Source organism: Serinus canaria, chromosome 2 (genome assembly GCF_022539315.1).
Source record: "Serinus canaria isolate serCan28SL12 chromosome 2, serCan2020, whole genome shotgun sequence".
Taxonomy (NCBI): domain Eukaryota; kingdom Metazoa; phylum Chordata; class Aves; order Passeriformes; family Fringillidae; genus Serinus; species Serinus canaria.
In genome coordinates, this window is record NC_066315.1 from 47,623,049 (window position 1) to 47,647,323 (window position 24,275).

General features: G+C 39.3%; 1 protein-coding gene across 4 annotated transcripts in view; it reads right to left on the reverse strand.

Annotated features, from left to right (window-relative positions):
• The window catches only part of ELMO1 (engulfment and cell motility 1), a 304,600-nt gene that overhangs the window by 217,972 nt on the left and 62,353 nt on the right, over positions 1–24,275 (reverse strand). For 2 of the 4 annotated variants that reach the window (XM_030231869.2, XM_050971394.1), the window contains exons 5-7: positions 23,810–23,882; positions 9,811–9,861; positions 457–626 (exon numbers count right to left, since the gene is read on the reverse strand). In XM_030231869.2, coding sequence (XP_030087729.1) covers positions 457–626; positions 9,811–9,861; positions 23,810–23,882 — 294 coding nt within the window. The remainder of the gene's footprint in view (positions 1–456; positions 627–9,810; positions 9,862–23,809; positions 23,883–24,275) is intronic. The other 2 variants (XM_050971395.1, XM_050971396.1) reach the window with 1 other exon arrangement.

Genomic DNA, 24,275 nt, shown 5'->3' on the forward strand with positions numbered 1-24,275 from the left:
CATTTTTATGTCAAAAACCCCATTATCATATTAGAAAAATCCCATTCAAAATCAAAACAATAAAAAATGGAAATAAAGAATTTTTTCCATTTGGGTTTTACCACACATTTTCTCAGTTACATGAAATTTAAAACACAGTTTTAAGTCATATCACTTAAATATCAGCCTTTAAATATACTTTCAATGGCTTATTGAAATTCCTGTGAATAGAGAAGAAGCTAGGACCCCAGTCTCCCCAAAATTTATGGCATAGGCAACACTTGTGACTTCCTGCTTTGCTCATCCCCAGTCCTGACCAGCCTATTGTTAGGGGAAATTAAAAAAAAGCAGTATCTCATTGATAATTAATAGACTATCCTAGAAGTCTAGACCTCTTGAGATATTTAATATATCAACTCAGAGAGCATAAAACCATCCCACATGGAAGAAATGTCGTATTTTAAGCAGAATACTCACTCTGTGCCACTTTCAACCATTTGCGTTAGAAGGGAAATGCCATCCAGGTTTATAAATTCTTGGGCAAACGTAACATCCCGTGAGTAGTTGGCTAAGTCTTTCAGTGCTTCTAACTTTGCATCCATACTAGAAGACTGGATCCTCTCATGGAGCTGCTGTGCATTTTGAGCCTATGAGAGGAACAAAACAAAGGCACCAAAACAGCTTGTGTTACAATGAAAATCATGAATAAAATGTCCGTGTAAGCAGGAACGATGGCCATGTTTAATATTAATGATATTTAACTTCCATGCTCAGAAAAGATTAAGTAGCTCAAATTCAAATTACTTTTGTAATAGTATATTACCCATGTATTACTCCATTATTACCTGTAATTATTTGTACTCTTGCAGAATCATTAGCTGAGCAACGGATAGATATCCCATTGTCTCAGGCAAAATGTAAGCATTACAAAAAACAGCCTTTGGCTTCAAGAACTTATGCATCACATCAATAAAGAAGAAATGAAAATAAACTGCCTCAGACAATCTCAGTAACATAATAGTGGCATTTCTTTTCCTGTCAATGCTTACTCAGGTTACACACATCTCATCACCTTTACAAGCAAAGACCACATACTGTCCTAACCATGTTACATCAAGAGAGACCAACTTCAGACCTTCTGCTCCTTCCTCCTCCTCTTCTTTCATTCACAGTCAGTTCCAACACTCATATACCCTTTTAACAAGGAGTGCAGACTAATTACTTCCCACATAACACTACGAGATTATCTGTCATACATCTTTTTGCGTGTTCAATATCCTCATTTATGCTATTCTGGCCATGAATGTTTCAAAGAGAGGATGAGTTAGTGAAATTCAAAATGGACACTGATGATAAAAAGCTAAAGAAATACTTTAATAATGCATATTAAATTTCCTCTCTCTTTAGCCACACAAATACTTTAAAATACATCTCACGTTTTCAATTTGATGCTTTCACTTACCTGAACAGAATAACCAAAAGCTTCAGTTAATAGCGAGCTAGGTCATACTTTTCTTAGAAAAATAATCCTCCTCCCTACATATAGAGATATTTCCAAAATTCTGTTTCCCAAGATTCATTTCTTACTTGCACTCAAGGAAAGGTGAATGAGAGGCTATGTGTCATTAGGGAAACAAAGTTAACGCAAATTCTGTTGAGTTATTTTCTCTGAGATTATGTTTATTCTTTCTCAGCTGGAGAAGAAATACAGAAGAAAGGGCTCTGCTGACAGACAATTACTTTTCTGTTCAAGTAATGACTGTACTCTTCACAGAGATGGTCATATCTGAAGATAAAGATTCTGAGAAAGCAGTCACTTTTAGTGCAAGTGACCATTTAAACAAGGAGCCCAGAAAAATAACCAGCATAGCGTTGTTACAGATTCAGTTGCCTAGCTACATAACTTTGATTGCTACAAAAATATGAATAAATTAAATGTCCCAATCTCCTCCAATATCAGCAAGATTGATTACTTCTTTTTTCTACAATGGTGGTGGTAAATACATAGTCTCCAGTCAGCATTTGACCAGAAAAAAATGAAGCAAGGAGTTTGTATGTGGAAGAAATGACTTCTAATTTGTGTGGCTCTGGTTAACATAGCATTGAAAAGAAATGGAATATCTTTAGTCTTGAGCTTTTTTTATGCTTTAAGAATAGTGTGATGCAGCCATAGCAGTTCCATTACCTATAAAAAGGCAGAATCCTGTCATCCAAAAGATCTTTCTGCCACTGAAGGTTACCTACTCTATCAATGGACTTGAGTTGTAATAGGGAAACAATGGTTTATACAGTCTCTCTGTAATGGCAATAGCTGTCCAAATGGAAACTTAAAGACTATTCTCTCAAGCTTAAGCTGGTGATAAGGTAAATAATTTCCTAAAGCCCATGGAAGAAATATAAATAGATACTACTTACTTTCAACTTCCAGGATAACTACCGAATACTTCCCCCGGCCCTTTCCTTTCATCAGAGGGGGTGAAAAAAGCTTTGCTAAAGTACTTTTCAATAATAAGCCACAAAAATCCACCACTATAATTAACTGAACCAGAAGTCCAACTGCCAACTCCTACCTTATCAAAGTTTGTCCTTCATGGAGCCAGTTCTAATGCTAAACTCCCCACTATAAGGAAGACTCAGAGATGCAAAATATCTTTAAAACATTGCTGTTTCACTGAATGCATGCAATGTCTGAATTCTTGCCCACCATAGTAAAGAAACACTCTGGAAAAACTTCAATACTGCCATGGCAGCTGCATTCCCCAAATTTTGGAAATGATTGCTCAAATTTAAGCTTAAACCTATTAAATCTTTGCACATGGCTTTTTCCAACCTGCCATACTTCTTACCACTCCCACTATCTGCCCACTGAAGGAAGCTACTGAACTGGAAGTTCTTCCAGCTTTCCATGGGAACCCAGCCCTCTAAAAGAGCCTGGATTCACTGAAAATAGAACAAATAGGAAAGGTGAACAAAACAACTGGTTCAGAGTGACCAAGCAGGTTTTCTGAGCTGCTCTACCAACAAGTCTGAGTGGGCAAACCTTGGGCAGCAGAGCTGTGGCCAAACAGATGGAGACTGTAATTGCCTGAGTATCACAACAGCAAGCAAGAAAAACATATGAGCAGAGCCAGGAGAACATCCTCCTCCAAATCCCTTCACAACACACTGTGCTGTGTAAACAAAGCTTAGTCTTCATACTTATTAACAACAGATTATTTATGGTGAGGTTCACCCTTCCTCTTGAGGAGAGTGTCTTGCCCCCAGCAGGAACACCTGGGGCTGGTGAACTGCTGCTGTCAACCAGTCAGACTTCCATTACACATGAATCCACACCAAGCATGGAAAGAGCTAACCCTCCCTCTCACCACACTCGAGAGCACCAGGACACAGATGGGCATTAGCAGCTCACCAACACTGCACAACACCAGCATGAGCAGGACCAACCTATCAACTGAGATATGTTAATCCTCTTTCCTCTGCAGTCAGTGAGAGCTTTGAAATTCACCAGACTAAAACCAAAATATTATCTTAGATAAGAGACAGCTTGGAACCCTCTACAGAGCACAAAAATCCATGCTACAGAAGTGGTTCGGATACGCTTTAAGCACATAAAAGAGTGCTTACTAACATCATAGGCCTTATCTGACTATGCCAAGGTTCCATCAGTAAAGTTTACACACAGTTGCAGTTTTCTTACATTAAACAAGTTTTGCAAGACTCTGCATCCAATAACCTTGCTCCTTCTGCTCTCAGATGAGAAAAGAACAGAACAATTGGCAGAGGAGGTCTTGATTGAGGGGGTAAACATATATTTGTCTCGGCAAGAGTGTTGGCACATGTCTCACTGGCAACATGGACAAAAGTCATATTGCCTGTTGTCATCCCAAATTCCTGATGTGTGAAAATATTGCCTTGGTTAACACCATGCAGTTCTCACAAGCCTTCTAATTCTTGTTGCCATAGCACTCATACATGCTTCTGCAATGTACAGCTCATTTATGACTGCATTAAAAAATGAAACCTGGATGAAATATGCTCCGAGTGCTTACCAGGGAGCTATTTTAATGATTTGCAAGCCATCAGTGGATGGACAGAAAGCACAGCTCATTAAAGAAATAGCAGAGCTGGCTGCCATGTCTGCATTCTTACTGAAATACCATTCAGGTAGGAGTAAATATAAATATATAAACCTCTGCAACTGAGAATCATTAGAAGGAATTAACAGAAATATGGCTGCTCAAAGAAACGAAAGGCAGAATTAACTGCTCTCCTCTTAAGAAAGGAAGGAAGGAAGGAAGGAAGATGGGAAATTTGTAAAACGTGTCCTGTTGAAGTCCCAGCATTTCAAAAGGCTGTCAAGTGGCATAAGCCACATGTCTAGTCTAAAATGACTTGCTCCAAGGACATCCAGAAAGGTTGCCCTTAGGGAGTAGCACTGCTTAAAAGGAGCAGCTTGATGAGATTGTCAGCTTAAAGAGAAAACTAATGACCTAAATCCAGGATGTGACTTTCTTAGAGACTCAAATAGCCATTTGGAGGTTAAGAATTCCAAGATCATCCTAACATGGGATTCCACTGACCAAACTATAATTTCTTTGCCACTGAATACTTTGTGCAAAAACTTTGAAAGCAACTTATTAACCAGGCATACACAGGGCTTCTGTACAGAATACAAAATAACAGTGAGTAAGGACAAGAGGGAGGACACAGATCCAAATGCAACTACTATCAAACAGGAATGTACCATGGAAGAAATTTGGACCATTGATTTAAATTGCTGGCTTTCAATTACTTAATCAGTTGTCTTCTTTATCCTTTACAAAAAGCAAATAAAATAAGGGTATGGTTATCTATCCTGTAGATTAAGTCATATCAGTCAATATGTTGCTAGAAAAAGAGCATAGAGACCATCAGTAACTACCCAATCCAGCTTTGTCCTTACCAAACACATGCATTTCTGTAGTTTAATTTAAATCATTCAGTGTTAAAACATCATGGTGGTTTAAAGTGCTGTCTTTTCCCGGATTGTTATTGTCATTTCACCTACAACTGCATATATGTCAGAGAGCAATGGAGGAGTGGATACATTGCATAATCATCATTTTACACATACACATCCAGCTGACTAGAATCAGCCACCAAGGCTGACTAGAATCTGATGCCAGGTAAGCAATGAGAATCTATTTTAATCAATACATGCATTAACGGTTAACATTTTTTGCATGAACTCTGAAGCACAGTTTGTACATCTGAAGCCCCGTACAGATGTGATACACAGAGAGGTCCAGTGGAATCATTACAGGCAATTAAGGAGGCAGAAACAGGGAAATGGTTATCTCTAGAGTCTTGCAAAAAATCAATGACAAAAGCATTACAGATGCATAGCCAAATCTATCACATAAATATGCCTTAAAATAAGGCATATGCAATCACTAGCCACTTCTCAATGCTTTATAAGCATTTTTTCTTCTATCTGCATTTTAAATAATCTCTTCCACTTACTATTCAAAACGTGTCTTTTGAAACATGAAAACATCAGATTAAACCTTTCTCTATGAAAAGACAAACCCCAACTCCACTTCTCAAATCTACTATGTGCAGAAAAATATACAAGTGGCTAATTGACCCCCATGGTCAGTGCTTCTGGTATAAGGTTTATTTAGCAACTAATTTACCATTACATGATAAACATAACCACAATTACAGGTTAGAACTGCAAAAGTTATGCATTTACAGAACTTCAAATACATGTTCAAGCAATTGTAGATAAAAAATTCTAAACTAGAACCTCAAAATTTTACTTTGAGGATTCAGATGTATAAGCAGAAATAGATTAAAAAACTCTTTATACTTCTTAGGCTGTTTAGATCACATATAAAGAACATGTTCCTCATATCTGTAGAAGCATTCAGAGAAAATACTATGATTGAACATTGAACACCTTTATTTACATGATTGCTCGTTGTACACATGCTAATACTCTGCCTACAAACAAATGACAGGTTTGAGAACTCAACTGATCTCTGACCTAGGGATCAAAAAAAAAAAAAAAAAAAAAAAGACAAAAGCAAATTATCAGGCCCCACAAATACCAGATCAGAAAAACCCCCTTAACCCAGGTTTTAAGGTATATACCTCATAAACAAGGCATTTTTTGTAAATGCAGCCCAAGAAGCTGCTCTTAATAAACAGTAAGTGCTCAAGTAATCAATTCTGTTTGAAAACCATTAAATTAAATAAACTACACTAGTTCCTTCAGTTTAATTTTCCCAGTATAGTATTTTAGCATCTTTTTAAAGTGATTAATCATTTGAAAAAGGATTTGCAGGATCTGATTGCAGGAATCCTGCAGTTTCACACACTAAAAGGCTGGACTTTGCTTGCTGCATTGCAGGACACAAAAGTCCTTTTGCATCAGCCTCACACTCGGCAGCAATTACAGCTCATTTATACACCTACCCACCCTGCACTGGAATATGGTTATCACAAAAGAGACAGCAGCAATACAGCATTTCAATTGTCACAAACGTTCAAATACAAAGAAATGTTGCATAAGAAACTTTTCATGCGTCCCTTCAGAAATGCGGATGGACAAAGGGGGAAAACAGGTCACGGAAAACTGCAAAAACACACAATAGCCCAAAGAATTGGAAAGATGATAGGAGAGGTTAAAATAAATAAGAAAGATGATATAGGAACAAAGATAATATGGGGGAAATTCAATCTGCACTCAAGTTACCTAGGAAACAGAGTGTCTGTGTGGTGAGCAGTTTATAGAAGAAAAAAATAGCATTGTTTAGGAAAAAAACAGTCTTTCAGAGAATCTCACAAACTTAGCAAACAGACCTATGGAAACAAAGAAGCAGTTCAAATTCCCACCAGGCCTAATGACTCGCGTTTGCAAACTTTTAACTCAAAGAAATTTAAAATAGGCACATTGTAAATCTCTCAAGGCAAGCATTTATAATGGATTTAGCAGCACACCATAACTGCAGCTCTGCCCTTGCAGTATTAACAATGGTTTTCAAATAAAGGTCCCTGTATAGGCACACAAAATAATCTAAATTCAAGATTAAAAAAGATAAAGTATTTAACATTTATATTCATGGAGTTAGATTTCAAATCCTCATTTTTAAAAAGCCCCAAAATGCTGGTTTACTATTTCTAGATAAAACTACCTTTCTTTCCTCTCTCTTTTTAATCTTTAATAGTACCAACTCTGAGTGCATGAGCAATAAATAATTTGAGGCTAATGACAACAAAACTCAAAAAGACTGCATCTCATCATTCTCATCCAATTTTCTACGACTTGGGCCATGCAACCCTCAAGGGTACAGCCAGACTACTGGCTGTCATGGTTATAAGCTGCATAAAATTAAGCACTAGAAAAGCATTTCAAGCTCATGAAGCCTCCAAAACTGGTCAATACAACTCCTCTCAACTCTTCAAGGAAAAAATATCCCTCAAAAGGCTTGTAAAGTTCAGGACAATTTTTTTTCTCCCAACCCACAACAGCCAGGAAATAGGCAGCTCAGACCTCTCTGAAAGTGCAGGGACACAACTGCATTATCCATATGTGGCGTCTCTTCATTTCTCTCAATCTTTCTCTCCTTTCCTAAATGATCTACCTTTTCATAAAGTTTTTTTTGGAGTATGATTTTGGTTTTTTTGGGGCAAGAGGAAAGATAGTTTCAGCTTTATCCTGTTGTAGGATAGAGAAAACAGAGCGGGGGGGTGGAATTCAGAATCTTGATGTTTTCACATGATGAGAAAAACATTTCTCACCCAGCACTAACAGCTAGGAAAGCATCTCTCCCATTTTGTAGGAGTGTATCATGCAGCCTGTTCTTCACATTATCTCTTCCAACCAGTGTTGCTCTCATACAGAATTTCAGAGGAAATATGGAAACAGATTGCCTGTTAGCTTTTCAGGGTAACTGACAACCAGTGTGGGTCACCAGTTTAAGAACCACAGCTTGGAGGCCTTTATCTATTTTAGGTATTGCTATGTTGACCACTTTGACAGTACCTTAAAAAACAAAAAGACTATTGTAGTGAGGACATGCAGAACTTCAATTTTTACCTATATAAAGAATACAAATATTTGCTAATCTGACAAAAACCAATCTGCTCCTCCTTCCAAATTACCTCTCTGATTCTGGGAAAAGTTAACGCAAAATTTTAAAACATCAGGAAGTATGAAAATAAGCACTGGTTCAGACATAAATATCACTGCTGGAGAACAGAGAGTAGACCAGCCTCCTATCTTAAAGTCACTCGTAACTGCAGGCCAGTGTCAAAGCAGTCCATAATTTGTTAGGTAGCAGGAAATATCTGAATATCCTAAGGACTCCTGACTTGATTAACTGACCCTAAGGCAAATCCCCAAAGAAACAGAACAAGCAGTTGCTAGCCCGACAATGACAAGTGGGTGCCAAGCCCCACCTTCCTGACCACTGGTAGTAGCAGAAAGTGTTGTCCATCCAAGATTTGTCTATTCTGTTTGTAGGTCTCATTTCCAACTGCACAAGTGATCATAAAGTTAGCCAGCCATCCCCACAGATCAGTCACAGCACAGCCTCTCTTCAATGAGGTTTCATGGTGCAACTGGTTGTGGATTTTGAGATGGGAGAATTCCATGAGTTGTCCTATGTGGTTATCCCATGTTGTGGTTACACCAAAACATGACACACTGCATATGGACTACATTGGTTCTTGATGAACCACAGATCTGGTTTTGATTTCAAGAGATCCCAAGTCTGGGCAGTACTGGAGGGGATATTTGTTAAGAAATCACAAAGGTTAGAAGGAGCTGGTGCTGGGGCTGCCTGTTTCTGAGGAATTTCCATCAAAAGGGGTTTATTCTACCAGAAATGGTTTTCCCATGCACAAGGCTGTTTTGTTGATATGTGCCAAGAGACTCTGGAATCACACAGATCCTGACAGAACTATGATCTTAAACTGCTGGGATTTTTTTTTTTTAATGTCTATAAAGCTTTGAACATAATGACCATTGAAGAACATGATGAAGGCAAATGGAAACCTCTTGTCTTTGCCCTGTTGGCTGCTGACCAGTGCTTTCTGTTGAGAAACTACTGGGTGGCAGAGTTTGAGCATAAGAATGCTTCAAATCTGCAGAGGCTAGAACACCATCATGAAGAGGTAAAGCATTTTAATGGCACACTAACTACATTTTTCACAAGGAAATTGGATTGCTGCTGCCTTAGACATACATCTTCCAGGACTAATAGTGGCTTTCAGCATGCAGCAGTAGCACTGCTCAACTCAGCAGGAAAACAAGCCATTCCAGGGCAACCAGCAACTCTGCTGTGCTTTTTAGGAACTGGCAAAGAGATGGTGTAGGGGGGAAAAAAAAGCCAACAACAAAGAAACCCAGTAAAATCTCAACATTACAGTTGCTACTCACTCAACACAAAACCAGAGATCAGGAAAGCTCTGACCTGTGCCACCCAACAGAGCTCTCCATGATTCAAATCCCTGACCTTCCTCCTGGCTTCCTGGTTTTGAGTTCTGAGGCAGAAAAAGAGCAACTTGAGGGAGGCTGCAATGTCAGCAGGGAAGCAGGGATATCTTGTATGTAAAAACTGTTCCCAGTGGAAGTGAGACACAAAAAACCCACACAATTCTGCCAACAGTACCACCAAATGTCACTCAGAGTTATTATTCCTGCCTCCATAACTCATAACCTTTGCTCCTGGAGGATTGTGGGATACATTGTGGATAGAGCTTAAAAGTACACACATTAGTTCACAAGTATTTACTAATTGAAGTTTCACTTTGGAAGAAGAGAAGAAAAGAACACTGACTCACCGGAGATGTTGTTAATCGAAGGATAGCTCCATTTTTTATTTCATTACGATTCTGAAAGAGAAAAAACCAAAGGTTTTATGTAAAACTTACTCACATAAAAAGATGAAACATGCATTGAGCAGACTGTAATGCTAAACCTTGCAAGCACCAAGCAACAGTGCTTTTCCCTGTCTGCATGCAAAAGCTTCCCTCTTTCAGATGTAAGCTAGCATCTATTTTCCTCATTGAGGCATATAACATTAGTTTCAACAAATAAGTTGAATTCCCATGACACTTAACCAACCTGCACTCTTTCAAGAATGACTTCATGTTTTCAAAGTTTAGCTTCCACTGGCAACTTCTAAATATTTTTTTGAAATATGCTGTCCATGGTGTCTGGCTCTGGTATTGTACATACTTGAGCAGTTTGTAAGTTTGCTGAAACCTGTCATTAAGCATCTGCAGGATTTAGAATTCATCCCGCTGGCTCTTTATTTTCTATAACAAGAACATGCTGACTTAAACCACTGGAACCTACCCACTGAGCTTTGCCACCACGACTTTGCATTCTCCCTCAAAGTGAAAAAAGCATCACTGTTAGCAGAGTAAAGTTCAAATATGCCATAAGTCCTTCTCCTTGCCCAGCTGTCAGAAAGAGAGGGCATTTAATGTTTTCTTTTGGTTAAGCTCACACAGCCGTGGCGCAAGCTATGGTATACACTTACAGCATCCTTACAACCTTGTGGTCAAAGCCCATGTGCAAAGCTTCCCCTCTTTCAACAACTACCTCCTAATTCCCCACAGGCTAGGAGAATTAAGTACCTACAGCAGTGAACATGCTGACAGGCACTGAATGTGTGCAGCACAACACACAGTCACAATGCCAGTCATGGTTCAGTAGTTGTTCATGAGCTGACACTCTAATCTGTCAGAGGAATTGGAGGAATCCCTAACAGTTTGAGAGAGAAGAGCTAATTTTGTACTGAAGACCAAATTGCAGGCTTTCTGAAGACTGGTGTTTAGCCAAGAAAAAATATGAAGGTGTATTTCTCCTCTGTCAGTTTTTCCCAAATTTATTTCATCTTTCTTGTTCCCATTCTGATACATCTCAAATCCAAAATGCTAAAAAACAGATAAATCTTGCCTGAAACCAGGTCAAGTAGTCCCAAAATAAAACTCCAGTACCTTGTCTCATTCTTGGTATCCAAGTTATCTGTGGGATTGGTTCTAGCTACCTCAAAGATCGCTCTCCACCCACAAAGACTTCTTCACTTTAACTGAAATAAATGAAGTGCCAGACAACACAGGGGCTACAAGAGAGAAGCTTTCTTACAGCATCTTTGCCTGCATATGCAGTGACTCTTCTCAGCCCTCAGTAGTCTCCTCCTGCCAGAACAGCCTCAGGGAGACCAGCCAGGCTACACTCAAAAGAGGGGCAAAGAAGGGTGAGCAGCTAAACCGTGGGTGACTTCCCACAGCACTAAAACAGTGCCAGATTTTCTCCACTTGTAGTGGAACAGCACCAGACCCAGCCACATTTCATCATGTCAAAGGAATCTGTGTGAAGTGGCCATAGTGCATTTGTGTGGTTTAGTCTCAATCAGTGCAGAAACAAACTCAACTTCACAAACAGTTGTGGTTGCTAAAACTGTTACCACCTCCTGGATTTGTGGAGCTGAATAAAAGTAATTGCTTTGGGACAGACAATTAGCAGAGGCTATATCTACCTCCATTAGCAGCTTAGACTAAGCTACTGGACTTTAGCTGCATTAGGCCAGAGCTTTTGCATGTACACATACACAAAGTTCCATCAGTTTTACTTGGAAGGAGGCAAATCCCAGCATGCAACAATATGAAAACCAGGAAATCAATAAGACTTAAGCAACTTGAACTGTACTAATCACATTCAGAAGTTAAAGTTCACTGACATATTTATAAAAACATTGGAGCTTATAAGTAGACTGTTCTTAGACATAAATAAGAGCACATAGAGAGGCTTATTTTTTTAGGCAGCAAAAATTTAGGCTTAGTTTCTCATGTTTCCTGCTGCAATTAACAAGAACTACCAAGTCAGATATACAAATGAGTTTGTGGTGTATTTGTGACAAGTTAAGTCACTTATCTGGGCCTCAATAAGCATCTCTGCAAACACTCTTAGTCCACTGAAAGCAAGAGGTACTGAGCATAGCACAAGCATGGTGATCTCCAGAGACATGAGGAGAAGCAGAGGAAACACAGAGGAACACACAAGAGCTATTAAAAGCATCACTGGACATTTTTTTTGGAGTCTCTCTGTTTGATCATGAAGATGAATCTAAAACACCAAAGCTTTCAGACTCTAAGGTGTAATGCTTGTCAGAGCCCACAACACACAAGCCCATGGACCTTTCATCATGTCTGGCTCAGAGCAAGGTGTCTACATCTGCCCTATACTATAAATTCAATCATTGTATCCCAACAGAGAGAGAGAGATCATCTTCAAGTCCTGGTTTAGAAAAAGGCTTTAGGAAAACTGCCTGTGCCTTATCTCTGAAAGTATTCAAAGCATAAAGTCTCTAACCCAGCAAGCTAACCAAAATTTGAAAAAGGTTAGCAGTCGGCCAATTAAAAAAATATAATTTTGTTTATCCATTCTAAATACTGGCTTAATCACATACCAGGACACAGCATGTAAGAGTACAATTAAACCAAGAGGCTTTCCTACATTAACTGCGTGATGCAGTAGTCAGCATGCCAGTTAATTTTAATTGCAACATTTACACACAGTTAATCTTCTTAGTATTAAGGATAGCATCCTGTGGATTTCTTTTCCAGAATAACTGAACATCATTACAGCAGCCCAGGTTTGGCAGTCATACTTAAAGGCATCATTGCTATTCTGGACAGAACTCACCCCCACCTATGGTAGACACAAAAAAAAAAAACCCAAAAAAGACAAGAACAAGGCAAAACCAAAATAAACCTCTTCCAAGATATTCCTGACCTGTTTCTGAAGTGTACATGAAGTTGGTAGATGTTGTTTATGGTGTTGATCTGTATTAGAAAAGCTTGATCCTGAGCAGTGAAGGAACTCGTGAAATGTTACTATCCAAAATGTCCCTAAAAAACTCCATAACAGGAAAAAATATCTCTTATAAATGTTTTCCAGGACAAAGGCAGCAGTTATATCAAGGACAAATAAGCCCCCTCTGCAATATTTTATCTAACAAGATATATCACAGGATGATTTTTTTTTCTAATGGAGTAGTAATATTTCCAAGATGAGATTTCAATCAGACTAAATACTTTCATGAGGACACACAAAGAACATAACACAGCAGGAAGTAGGGGACACCTGGAAAGTTCATCTTGCGTTCAGATTTTAGGACCCTCTGCCTTCTAACTTCACCAGATGGAGCAACATGAACCTAAATGACCACAAATGCTTCAGAAGGAAGGAGAAGCGAGGAAGGAGAGGCAGTGGGGTAGCCCTGCATGTCAGAGAGCTTTCCATTCCCAGAGAGCTAAGGAGAGGGCTCAGCAGAACTGCTATCCTGGAGTTCTGGAGGGGAGATTTGTGCCTGTTTAGGAGCCTGGCTGACAGAATCTATAATCCATTGGGAGGCAGTCCTGAGGGTCAAAGGAGTTGAGGAAGGCTGGACATCCTGCATGAAGGAAATCTTAAAAGCACAGAAGCAGGCCAATGCAAGAGAAGAAGTGGGAAACACCAGCCTGGCTGAGAACAAACCTTTGACTGGAACTAAGGAAAAAGAAGAGAGATTACAAGCTTTGGAAGAAGGGGCAGCACACTCAGGAGGGCTACTGGGGTGCTGTGAGGTTATGCAGGGAGAAAATTAGTTCCAGTTCAACTAGAACTTAATCTGGGGAACTACAGGCCTGTCAGTCTGACCTCAGTGCCAGGGAAAGATCACAGAACAGATCACCTGGAGTGACATCATGAGGCACATACAGGACAACCAGATGATCAGGCCCAGCCAGAAGGGGTTTATAAAAGGCAAGTCCTGCTCGACCAACCTGGTCTCCTATGCAAAAGTGACCTGCTCAGCAGATGAGGGAAAGGCTGTGGATGCTGTTCACCAGCCCTTTGACACTCCCACAGCATTCTCCTGGAGAAATTGGCTGCTCATGGCTTGGACAGGTGCATTTGTGGGGTAAAAACTGGCTTGATTGCCAATCCCAAAGGGTGGTGACCAGTGCAGTTACATCCAGCTGGTTATAGCTAGAAGCTGGTCACCACTGGTGGTCCCCAGAGCTCAGCAAAGTGGAGGTCAGTCTCTTTTAAGTAACAATCAACAGGATAAGAAGAAATGGCCTCAGGTCGCACCAGGGGTGCTTTAGATTTAGTAGCAAGAAAAAATTCTTCACAGAAAGGGTTGGTTGCCAAGCACTGGAAGGCTGCTCAGGGAAGTGGTTGAGTCACCGTCCCTGGAAGCATTTAAAAGATGTGGCACTTGGGGACACAGTTTAGTGGTGGACTTGGCAGTGCTAGGTTAATGGTTGGACTTGATTAACTTAGAAAATCTTTTCCAACCTAAACAATTCTATGTTTCTATGACTATATGCCAGCAGATTCTGCAGATTCTCTAAGCTCTGCTTTTCTGTGCACCTACTTTGCCCAAAACACATGCAGGAGACTTGCATCCCACAAGCAGGCCTCAAGCATTACCAGAGTCCACCAAACCATGCAGATGGATGAAGGCAAGCAAATTCACTTTAAAAAAAATCCTGCCAAAACAGTGAAGCTGATTATTCAGAGCTTTGCTGCAGTGACACTGGAACATTTATCAGGTAAAATAGGTTATTTTGCTACACATATTTGTCTTATCATTTTAATGATCTGTTGTACCCAGCAAAACACCTCAAGATTCCCCTCACTCTTACTGGTTGGAATGGAATGTTTTCTTAACATATTTGAGAAAGACCTAGAAGCATTGGTTCCCATGGTTATAGCTCACTCAGCTTGTTCTTTAACCTTGACCAAACAGCTTTCTTCAGACTTCTCTAATCACCCCAGGCAATAACAGCCAAGAAATCTAAAATTCTTCTTGTGTTTATTACCTTTAGTAATAGATTCATCCTTATTTCCTTACTGCTGTAATTTTGTTGCACCCTCCTCCAAATGGACACAACAACAGAAAATTAGAGCTGTGAAATACACTTTATGACTCCATTACATTTCCACAAGGATGAGTTTGTGCAAGTTGTAAATGAAGACAAAACGACACAGAATATTAGAGTCATAGAGTTCACTACCAAGTTAACAGCTCAGGAAAGAGAGACAAAGTTCTTTCTGGCAGATCTCCCTTAAAGTACGGATTCAGCAGGCTACAGGATCCAGTAAACACTGGGTGTCACCAGAGGTGGCACCAGGAACAGGACAGAGGGCGTCACTCTGCCACAGCACAGGAACTCCATGTACCCACATACAGGGCACTGAGTGCAGCTTTGATCTTCACATCTTAGGAAGGGCACAGTAGTTTCTGAGAAAATGCAGAGAAAGGCAAGTGCCCAACAGGCTTCAGCAGCTCCTCAAAAGGCAGGGTTTCCTCAGTTTGGAGGGACAAAGGACACAGGAAAGAATGTAGTGGAGAACCAGATTGCAGAACTGTTTCTATGAAACCCTGCAGCATGAGAACTTAGGGGCACGTGTAGGGGGTCAGTTTAAAGCAGATAGAAAATACACTCTCCATTTAGAAGGCAGTAAACTCTTCAAGCTTGCTGTTAGAGGTCATGAAAGCAGGCTGCATCAGCAGGTTCAAAAAGACATGAAAGAGGGGCATCACCTTTATGCAGGATATTAAATAGACTAAGTGTAGGTGTAGCCTCAAACACCTGTAGTACAACAAATGTGAATACTGAGGAGGCATAAAGAGACTGAAAGTCATCATCAGATCACTACCCTGAACATTTGCTAGAGCTGGAGACAGACTATGAGATGGGATTTCACTTGGCAGGGGATTTCTTAAGTTTATTTTTAGTCACCAAAATATTTAATAAGATGTAAGCTAAGTGATACAGGTAATTACCTACATTTTACTACTTGGCATGACAGAACTGTACTGTTTTAGAAGACAAAATTTTCTTTTCTGGGAAGCTATTGAAAAGAAGGGACAATGTCTTCTGGATTTTTGTGTCTTTATTTGATTATAACATTTTCCTTAAAAAATAAGTAGTTTGAAGTTTCTAAAAAGATAATGTTTTCTGCATGCTGTTTATCTGCCTTTATTCAAGGATTACAGAAGGTGGTAAATAAACCAAGTTAGACCAAGCGGCGCAATTCAGGCTATACATTAGCCAGTGCAATTCTACAACCTACAAGAGACACAGTTCTGCACATTCTCAAGTGCCTGGGCCCACAACATTTCCCTTACATCAGATCTACCACCACACAGCAGCACAGTCAACCACCTGACCTTAAAAAGTTAACACTTCTTCTCCCCTTCATTCACAAAAAGGAGGAAAATAAGAAGTAGTCCAGAGTCCAGCATTTTCTTTTGTCAGATCCATGACTTGAACAAACTTAGCACCCAGCAGCAGTCACTAGGATGTTAGTGAAGCAAAGCGAAAGAAGAAACAGAGTAGAAAAAGAATGCTCAACTACCTATTTCTCCAGCAACCCACAGAAATACCAACTTGACTGCCACTTAAACCACATCCTAAGAAAAAGGCCAAACTTTGCATGATTTACTCATCTGCAGGTGGAGTGATCTACAAGGACAGCATTAGCAGGCACCACTTGTTCTGCAGAGCAGCAGTGGTATTACACTTCAGGCAGACATCCTTCTGACACATTGAAAGAAGTTACACACGAGTTATTTTTAACCTGGATCAGTTCCCCAATTCAAGCAGCCACACAGACACACAGCACAGTTGTACCAGTCACAGGGAAGGGGTGGGCCCAAGACAAGCAGCCCTATCGTCCTCTGATAAGTCCCAACAGAAGAGCTGCACCCTGAAAAATAAACATCAGGAAATGACTGACTTAGCTGTGCTCATACTATTATTAGTAAGATGATGTGGAGAAGTCAGAACAGGGCTGGTATGGATACAAAAAAACCCCAAGAACAAAAACCCACCAAACCCAAGGATTATCAGATCAAAGTCATCTCTTCAGCACAGGTTACCCACCATATTTACTCATGGCACCGCTGAGGGTCAGCACAGCAGCAGTGGCTCCTAAAGCAGATGCTTAGAGAAAAGTGAATACTGGAGCCCAGACTGTAGCTCTCAGTGTGGCTCCCTTTTGCCAAATCAAAGCACAGTTTCCCAGTTTGCTACCACAGTCTTGCTTTCCAACATCTTGCTCATCCCTGCTACTGCTATATGTGGCATAGACAGCCGTATCAGTCAACAAGGGAATGAAAGCAGATGAAAATTTTATCATTTTGGGGTTTGCCTGGTTTGCACAGTAGAAGATAGGAATAAGCAGCATAGTATAAGCAGGAAGAGTGGGCCAGCCCATTTTGCAAGCACCACATTTGGAGCCACAACACCGAGACTTGTTTAAGGCAAAGCCTACAGGTGCTTGTGCTTCTCTAGGAGATACACCCCACTTCTACGCCCTTCCTGTGCCCTTCCTCTCACTCACAGGAAGACTGCAGGTAAAACATCCCTTTTCCATTTTTGACTACAGTTGGAGCTTGACAAAATTTTGTTCCACGTCAGCTTAAGCCAATTCCAGAAACAACTGAGGGACAGCTCACAGCTGTTAAAAAAAAGCAAAGTTCTATTCTTCTTCCTACCTTTCCTTTACATCTTTCTTGTGTACAGGCTATTCCTGGACATGATTCAAAAGTCCTGCCTCATACCTGCATCAGATCAAGCAACCTTTTTACTAAGCAAATTTAATTCATTAAAGCAGCACAAAATGATCCCCTCCTTGCCACCACCTTCAAAAATTGTTAAAGAAAAGAAAAAAACCCAAACAAAGAAAAAACCAAACCAAACCAACCAACCAACCAAAAATTTAAGTGGCAGGATCTTCTGGGGAAGGGGAGAAGAAATCAAAACCATCCTCTTCCAGTCTGACTTGTTATGTCTGCTCATTGCACTTTGGAAAATTACCCATCCACATAGGCTGTTCTCTAAGCATAAAGATGAATTAAAGAATATTTTTCTCTAGGCCAAATCTTACACAGAACTGTTTGCCATCAGTTGAACCCAAACAGTTGTACTGTGTCCCTGGTATGTTGAATGCTTTTAGAGCCTTTCCTCTTTAGTGATTAATTGCGAGGCAAAATTACAAACTTAATTCAGGAAAATATAGATACAGATTTTTTTAAAACCTACCCCACTTGATCCATCTCATCAGCCTTGATGTGGAACTAAGGAACTAAACAGAAGGTTGCCATAAAAATTATTTTATTAGGAAGCAAGCAGAAGAATTAAGCTGTTTATGCTGGGCCAGAAAGCATAATAGGTGGACAGGAGATAATTATTTTCTTTAGAAAATTTAGTATAGACCAAAAGTTCTACAAAAAGAGTCCTAAGAGAACTAAAAGAAGGATAACCATTATCACTGTTCTTGAAATCAGCCTGATTGAAGGAGGACTGAAAGTGATTTAGTATACAGATACTGAAGTTTTACTTCTGTTCACTTGAAAAATGCACTAGTATTCTCTAAGATTTTACTGGAGTCTACAGGGCAGTGTTACCAGCATCCCTCAAGCAGGCAGGAGCATGGCCACTCAGATGCCATATGTCGCCCTTACTTTAGGGAATTTCTGCAGGGTTGTGCAGATGGCCCAAAACAATAAGAAATTTGTGAATATATGGGAAATACATATAACATCTTATAAGTGGCAGAGAAAAGGGAAAGACAGGCATGGCTTGATCCAGACCAAACCTACATTTATGTAGCACTATTAATAAAAGTATTATCCGGAGTGATGCAAAATAGAAAACAATACAGCTCTCTTAATATTTCTCCAGTTCCCATTCCCCATGCTACTTTTCATTCTCAGTTGCTTAAGAAGCACCAGGTCCTTCAGAGAATCAGAAACCTTCATGATTAAGAATGTTTTCTTACAACTCACTGAAATTCAATTAATCAGTGAAAACAGATGAATATGAAAAACATAAAAACTCAAAAAGTCCCAACTGCACAAATGGCTCATTTCTTGTCCTGTTATTTGCATACACTCCCACACAGGGAGTCTGTAAAAGCATGGAGGAATTTCACATGAATATACAATTACAGGTTGTGTTCAGCAAAAAATAGGTCATGAGCAAAATCACCTTTGAAAAAGAACAAACACCAGGAACTTCACTCGGGCTCCCAGCACTGGGAAGATGGGAGTCAAAGATGTCCCATCTTCAAACACAGTACAGAGTTGAATAATTACAGCAAAAGGAAGGCAAGACAGCTCTTCATGCAAAACAGAAGTAAAAGTCTCCCAAAACTAATGGAGTAAACTCAGTGTCTGCTCCCCTCCATTTCAACCAATAGGAATGAAAAGGAAATGTAGGAGATAGGAAAGAAGGGGAAGAAACCCACATGAAGTCTTCTGATGCATCAGATGGAAAAAAGAACAAACACAACAAAATTGTGACAATGAAAACTGGTTGCATTCAATATAAAGAAGAATGAAAAATCCTTGTATTTAAAGATAACAAAAAAAATGTTACTGTTGTCACCTCTGTGTGCTCAGTGCTGGCTCATAAACCCTTCAGCACCAACAGCACACCCTTCATTTCTGAGATTTGCTCAGGTGGAGAGTTAGGAGTGACCACATTCTGCCTCCAGCAGTCAAACCAGCTTGAACACCATCTTTCCCTAGGCAAACACAGGATCTACAAATGTATCTGGCCAAGGTCTGCAAGGCTGTGAAATACAAAGCTGTGTTTCGTGTCGGGTACCTACAGGGAACATGTGTATTTGTGATTGTAATATGTGTGGAAACCGACCATGGGACATTTATAAAGATGAATTCTAATAATGACTGAGAAAAATAAAGCGTGGAAGAAGGCCTTTGAACCTATCCTTTGTTTGCAATCAACCTAAGTCTTAAGTTGATTTAGGAGCATTTGAATTAAAGCTTTAAGGATGTTGCTTTATGACAGGAACATGTTGCTCCTAGTTAAGCCTTAAAGAGTTTTGCAGTAACAACCTTTTGAAGCATAATTTTAGAATATTGCTTGTAGTAAGGATCTTTTGAAACTATAGCTTTAGAATACATAAAAAGGAAACATGCAGCTTGAAAAAGGAAGATGGACATCAACTCAAGGTCTAATAGGTTCGACCAAGGGAAGCTGGACATCCCTGTTATGAGATTTATAGTCCTTGCAATCAAAAGGTGGATCCACATCTGGAAACTGGACTTCACCAGATGGAATACTCCTTCCTTCTTTCGGAAACCGGACTACCACCACCTGGGATACTCCTTTTGGGATGTAAATCCTGAGAAAAACTAAATCACAATAGTGTATAGAATTGTGATGTAAAAATTGGGAATAGAAATTGCTGATGAGTAAAAATTGGGAATAGAAACTGCTGAGAAAACTTATGAGTATGTCCATAAATACCTGTAAGCCCCAACTATCGGTGTACAGTTGGAGGGAAAACTTCACCCACTGTAGCCAGTGCTGTATTGCTCATACTTTATCATATTAATTAATAAATTGCTGCTTGACTATTGGCCTAGTCAAGTTTCTTATTTATAGCAAAGGCCAAGGGTGAGCAGTGACAAGGGACCAGCCATACCCACCAAGGTGCAGCATCAGCCACTCAAATGTCTGGCTCATACTGCCAGCAGAGGAACACAGCTAACAATTATCTGAGCTGTGGTTTTCAGCCAGGGAACACACATAGCACACAAAATTATACAGCCATTTTCTACTCTTCATATAGCATTTTCTTTTCTAAACCTGAGCTCCCTCAGGCTATAGTGTTCCTGAGTCATTGCACCTGAAGATGTACACAAGCATCTAATTCAGGTACAGCCTAGATAGACTGAAGCAAAGGTGACTTATTTATTCTTATCTTGTAGTATCTAGCATGATAAGATCCCAGCTCAGAAGTCAGGCTTTTAGATATTTGATCTACCAGAGAAATGCTCCTTCATGATAAGCAAAGCCTTTAAAAAAACCCCCCACACCTATTAACATAAAAATTGATTAAAAATCAAACGCTTTGAGATGAGTACATCAGACAGATTTAAACTCAGGCACTATAAGTGCTTGGATTTCTTGTCTACATACCCTCTTCTTTTATTTCTCTCATTTTTAGAAAAAAAAGGCTAAAAGACATAATTAATAATTTGCACTGCAGTTTCAGGGGCACAGATATAGCCATACCATGACCCCAGAGGCAGCAGCCAAAACTGAATCTGCTGTGATAAGCCCTATCTCTAGTATGAACCCTGGCTGAATTAAAATTTGTTAAAAGACCTCACTTATGCTGCCTGAAGCAGTTATTGCTATATCTCCTGCTATAGAGGCATTTTTCCAAATAATACAGCCAAAACATAAACAATTTAAGAGACAACTGCTTGGGTGTTATTTTTATTTATGCATTACCATAATTGGGAGATATAGGTCCAGCTACAAAAGATAAAGAGGTCTGTATATGACAGCCAAAACACAGATGGGCTGTTTGCCACCAAAAACAGAACCGCAGTTGTAAGCCATGTAACATTTGGACATTTTCACTTCAAAGCTTCTTGCTGCAGTATACAAGAATTCATTAATTGTATACAAGAATTCAGTAATTGCTTTTCTTTCTGGTAACTTTAAACATAGTGATATTTTAAAGAGGCATCTCTACCTGAACGGCAGTCTCTGCAGAAACATGACCTATAGATAATGTTATCTTCATACATACAGTCACACAATTCACCTTTAAGAGCTGTGAAAAATATTTCCAGTGAGCAGCTGTCACCGTCACAAAAAAAGCTCTGCTCATGTCTATTAGTAAAACTAAGATTAAAGCAATGTGGATTTTAACAATTAAGTGTTGTAGCTTCCTTGAAGTGCATGTGTTTTTCCTTATGCCTGGTGATTTTCATGTTTTAATTCAGACAGCAACAATATCCTACTGAACACAAATGAGGGAAAAAGTATGTGGAAGGGGTGATGGCCTATATAAACCTCTCTTCACAGCCACTATCCAACAACCAGCTATAAACAGTGAACAATATCTAATGAAAGTCACAGACATCTGAGTAATTCTAGTGGCATTTAGAGCTCTTCTCTCTTATTTATGTGACTCAGAGTCAGACACTCTGCATATTTCCAGTAGGGAATAAACAAACTCAAAGTCCTCTCTGCAGTACAATCCAAAATGTCCTAGAAGACCATAATTTTCCATCCTTATTACAAGTTACAGGCAGCCAAAAAACATCAAGCTCTCTTTTATGTGGAACAGAAAAGAATTTCTCTGAAGCTGCAGAGTCCTATCCACCAAAGGTGGAGAAAAAGCCTGAAATATCCCTCCAATTGCATCAGGACAAAGACCTTGAAAAAGCTAAAGTATTCACTCAATCCTTACTTCTTGGAAATACTCACTGCACAGAGTTTAAAACAGGCAAATTCAATTGTGTCTTCTTTACTGGTAAACATTGTGACACCATTGAGGGCAATTAGCAGAACAATCTCACTATTTAATTTGGAGAAGGCAAAACACAGAAGTAAGTAATTACTTCAACAGGTTTCCTTTGAAGTGTCTGTCAACTGAAACTTGAAAAGAAAGAGGAAAAAAACCCCAAAACATCATACAAGCAAAATAGGGGGAAGACCCCCCCCCACTAAAAAAAAAAAAAAAAAAGGGACATATTGAGAAGGTTGTCCAGGGTGGCAAGCAGTTAAATGAAAAACTGAGAGTCGTCTGTTAAAAAGCAAGCAAAATTAACAAACAAAAATAAAACTAAACAAAACAGCCCAGGAAGAAAATAAAAACAAACCAACCAACCAAACAAACAAAAAAAACAAAACCAAAACAAAACCAGCGCTATCTTATGAGCAACTGTTCTTGCTGTCTTGTTAAATTTAGCCTTCCCAAGTGCTTAAGTAAGTGCCTAAGTTTCCTTTACTTCTTGGGTGTGGGTATGAATTACAGCAAGAGAAAACTTAGTTCATGTCTCAGTCATATTAGCTAACTCTAAAGAACTGTAAAATGCAAAACAGAACCAAGACATGCCTCCACTTCAGAGCAAGCCAAATTAAACTGATAACAAGATGAGCAAGAGGCATCTATATCTTGTGCAGTTAAGCCCAGGTCTTTTTAGTTCAGAATCCACTGAGATTAGGGAATTTGCATGTGGACTTCAGCAGATTTTAAACAGTGTTCTTGTGCCATTGCTTAGAAATTGTACCTCTGCAGTACTACATGTGCACTCTTCCAAATAATCTTTATTTTGTAATTTGAGCAATTTTACCAGCAATGCTAGGAATGAATGTTCTATTTGGTCCCATTCACATGAGCATGTTCCATATATTTATACTAGACATTCCATTTTTATTACAGCTATAGCCTTTTCATTACTCTGTGCTGAAATCATTGCATCACTTGATGAATCACCTATTGCCACACTATATGGGGACAAATAAAAGTAAGCCAAAAGAACTTACAGAACTGGGTAAGGACAAGACAGCAGGCAGGAGCGAGTAGCAAATATTACACAGCTACTGAAACTTATTTCTACCTGCTCAGCCAAAAAGGAAAGTGACATGCACTGAAGGTCTCCTCACACTTCAAAGAGCCCTTCATGTTTTAAATATTTCAGTTTCCTGTACACCACTTGTTAGCAGAATACTAAACACACAAGAATACCAAAGTTGAAGCGCTCAGTGCTCAAGTCTCAAACTCAACTGACATGAAGAACTTTGCACATTTGGACTTTTATTTGCTTTTCCTAACAGAAGAAATCAGTTTAAAAGTCATTAAATCAGGTCTCACAGTACCTACCCTCTCAGTGGCATTGAATTATGGAAAGTATATTTTCATATATTTTAATTTAAAATAAATGACTGTGGCAATTATTTTTATAGGCTATGCAAGAATTGCATTGAACAATTTACCCACCTTCTCGGTGATGTAGAAATTAGAACTATCAGCATGCTGCAGTGCAAATTGGTCATGATTTGCAAGAGACCACCTTAGAAATATGAAAATAAATTAATCACAAAATGAAACCTTAATAATTCAAAAAGTACCCTTTACATAATTTTAGCATGACCAAACAGGCATCTGTCATTCCCACATATTTCTCATACTTCTCAAAGTTTTCCACAGCTTTCAATGATGCGTTCCAAAGTTTAGGTTAAAAGCATGCTTACAAAAGGAAAACCTCAGTACAAATACATCCTAGTGATCTTTTTTTTGCAGTAAGCAAGACCACTAAGTCACTAAAATTGACCAAAAAAAAGTACCAGAAGTTTATGCTAGCTTATACGATACACAATGGATATAGTATTGAGTTGATATATTACATTAGGCATAAAATATCACCTTCTTAGCTCAGCAGCAATTTGATGAATATAGCTAGTTT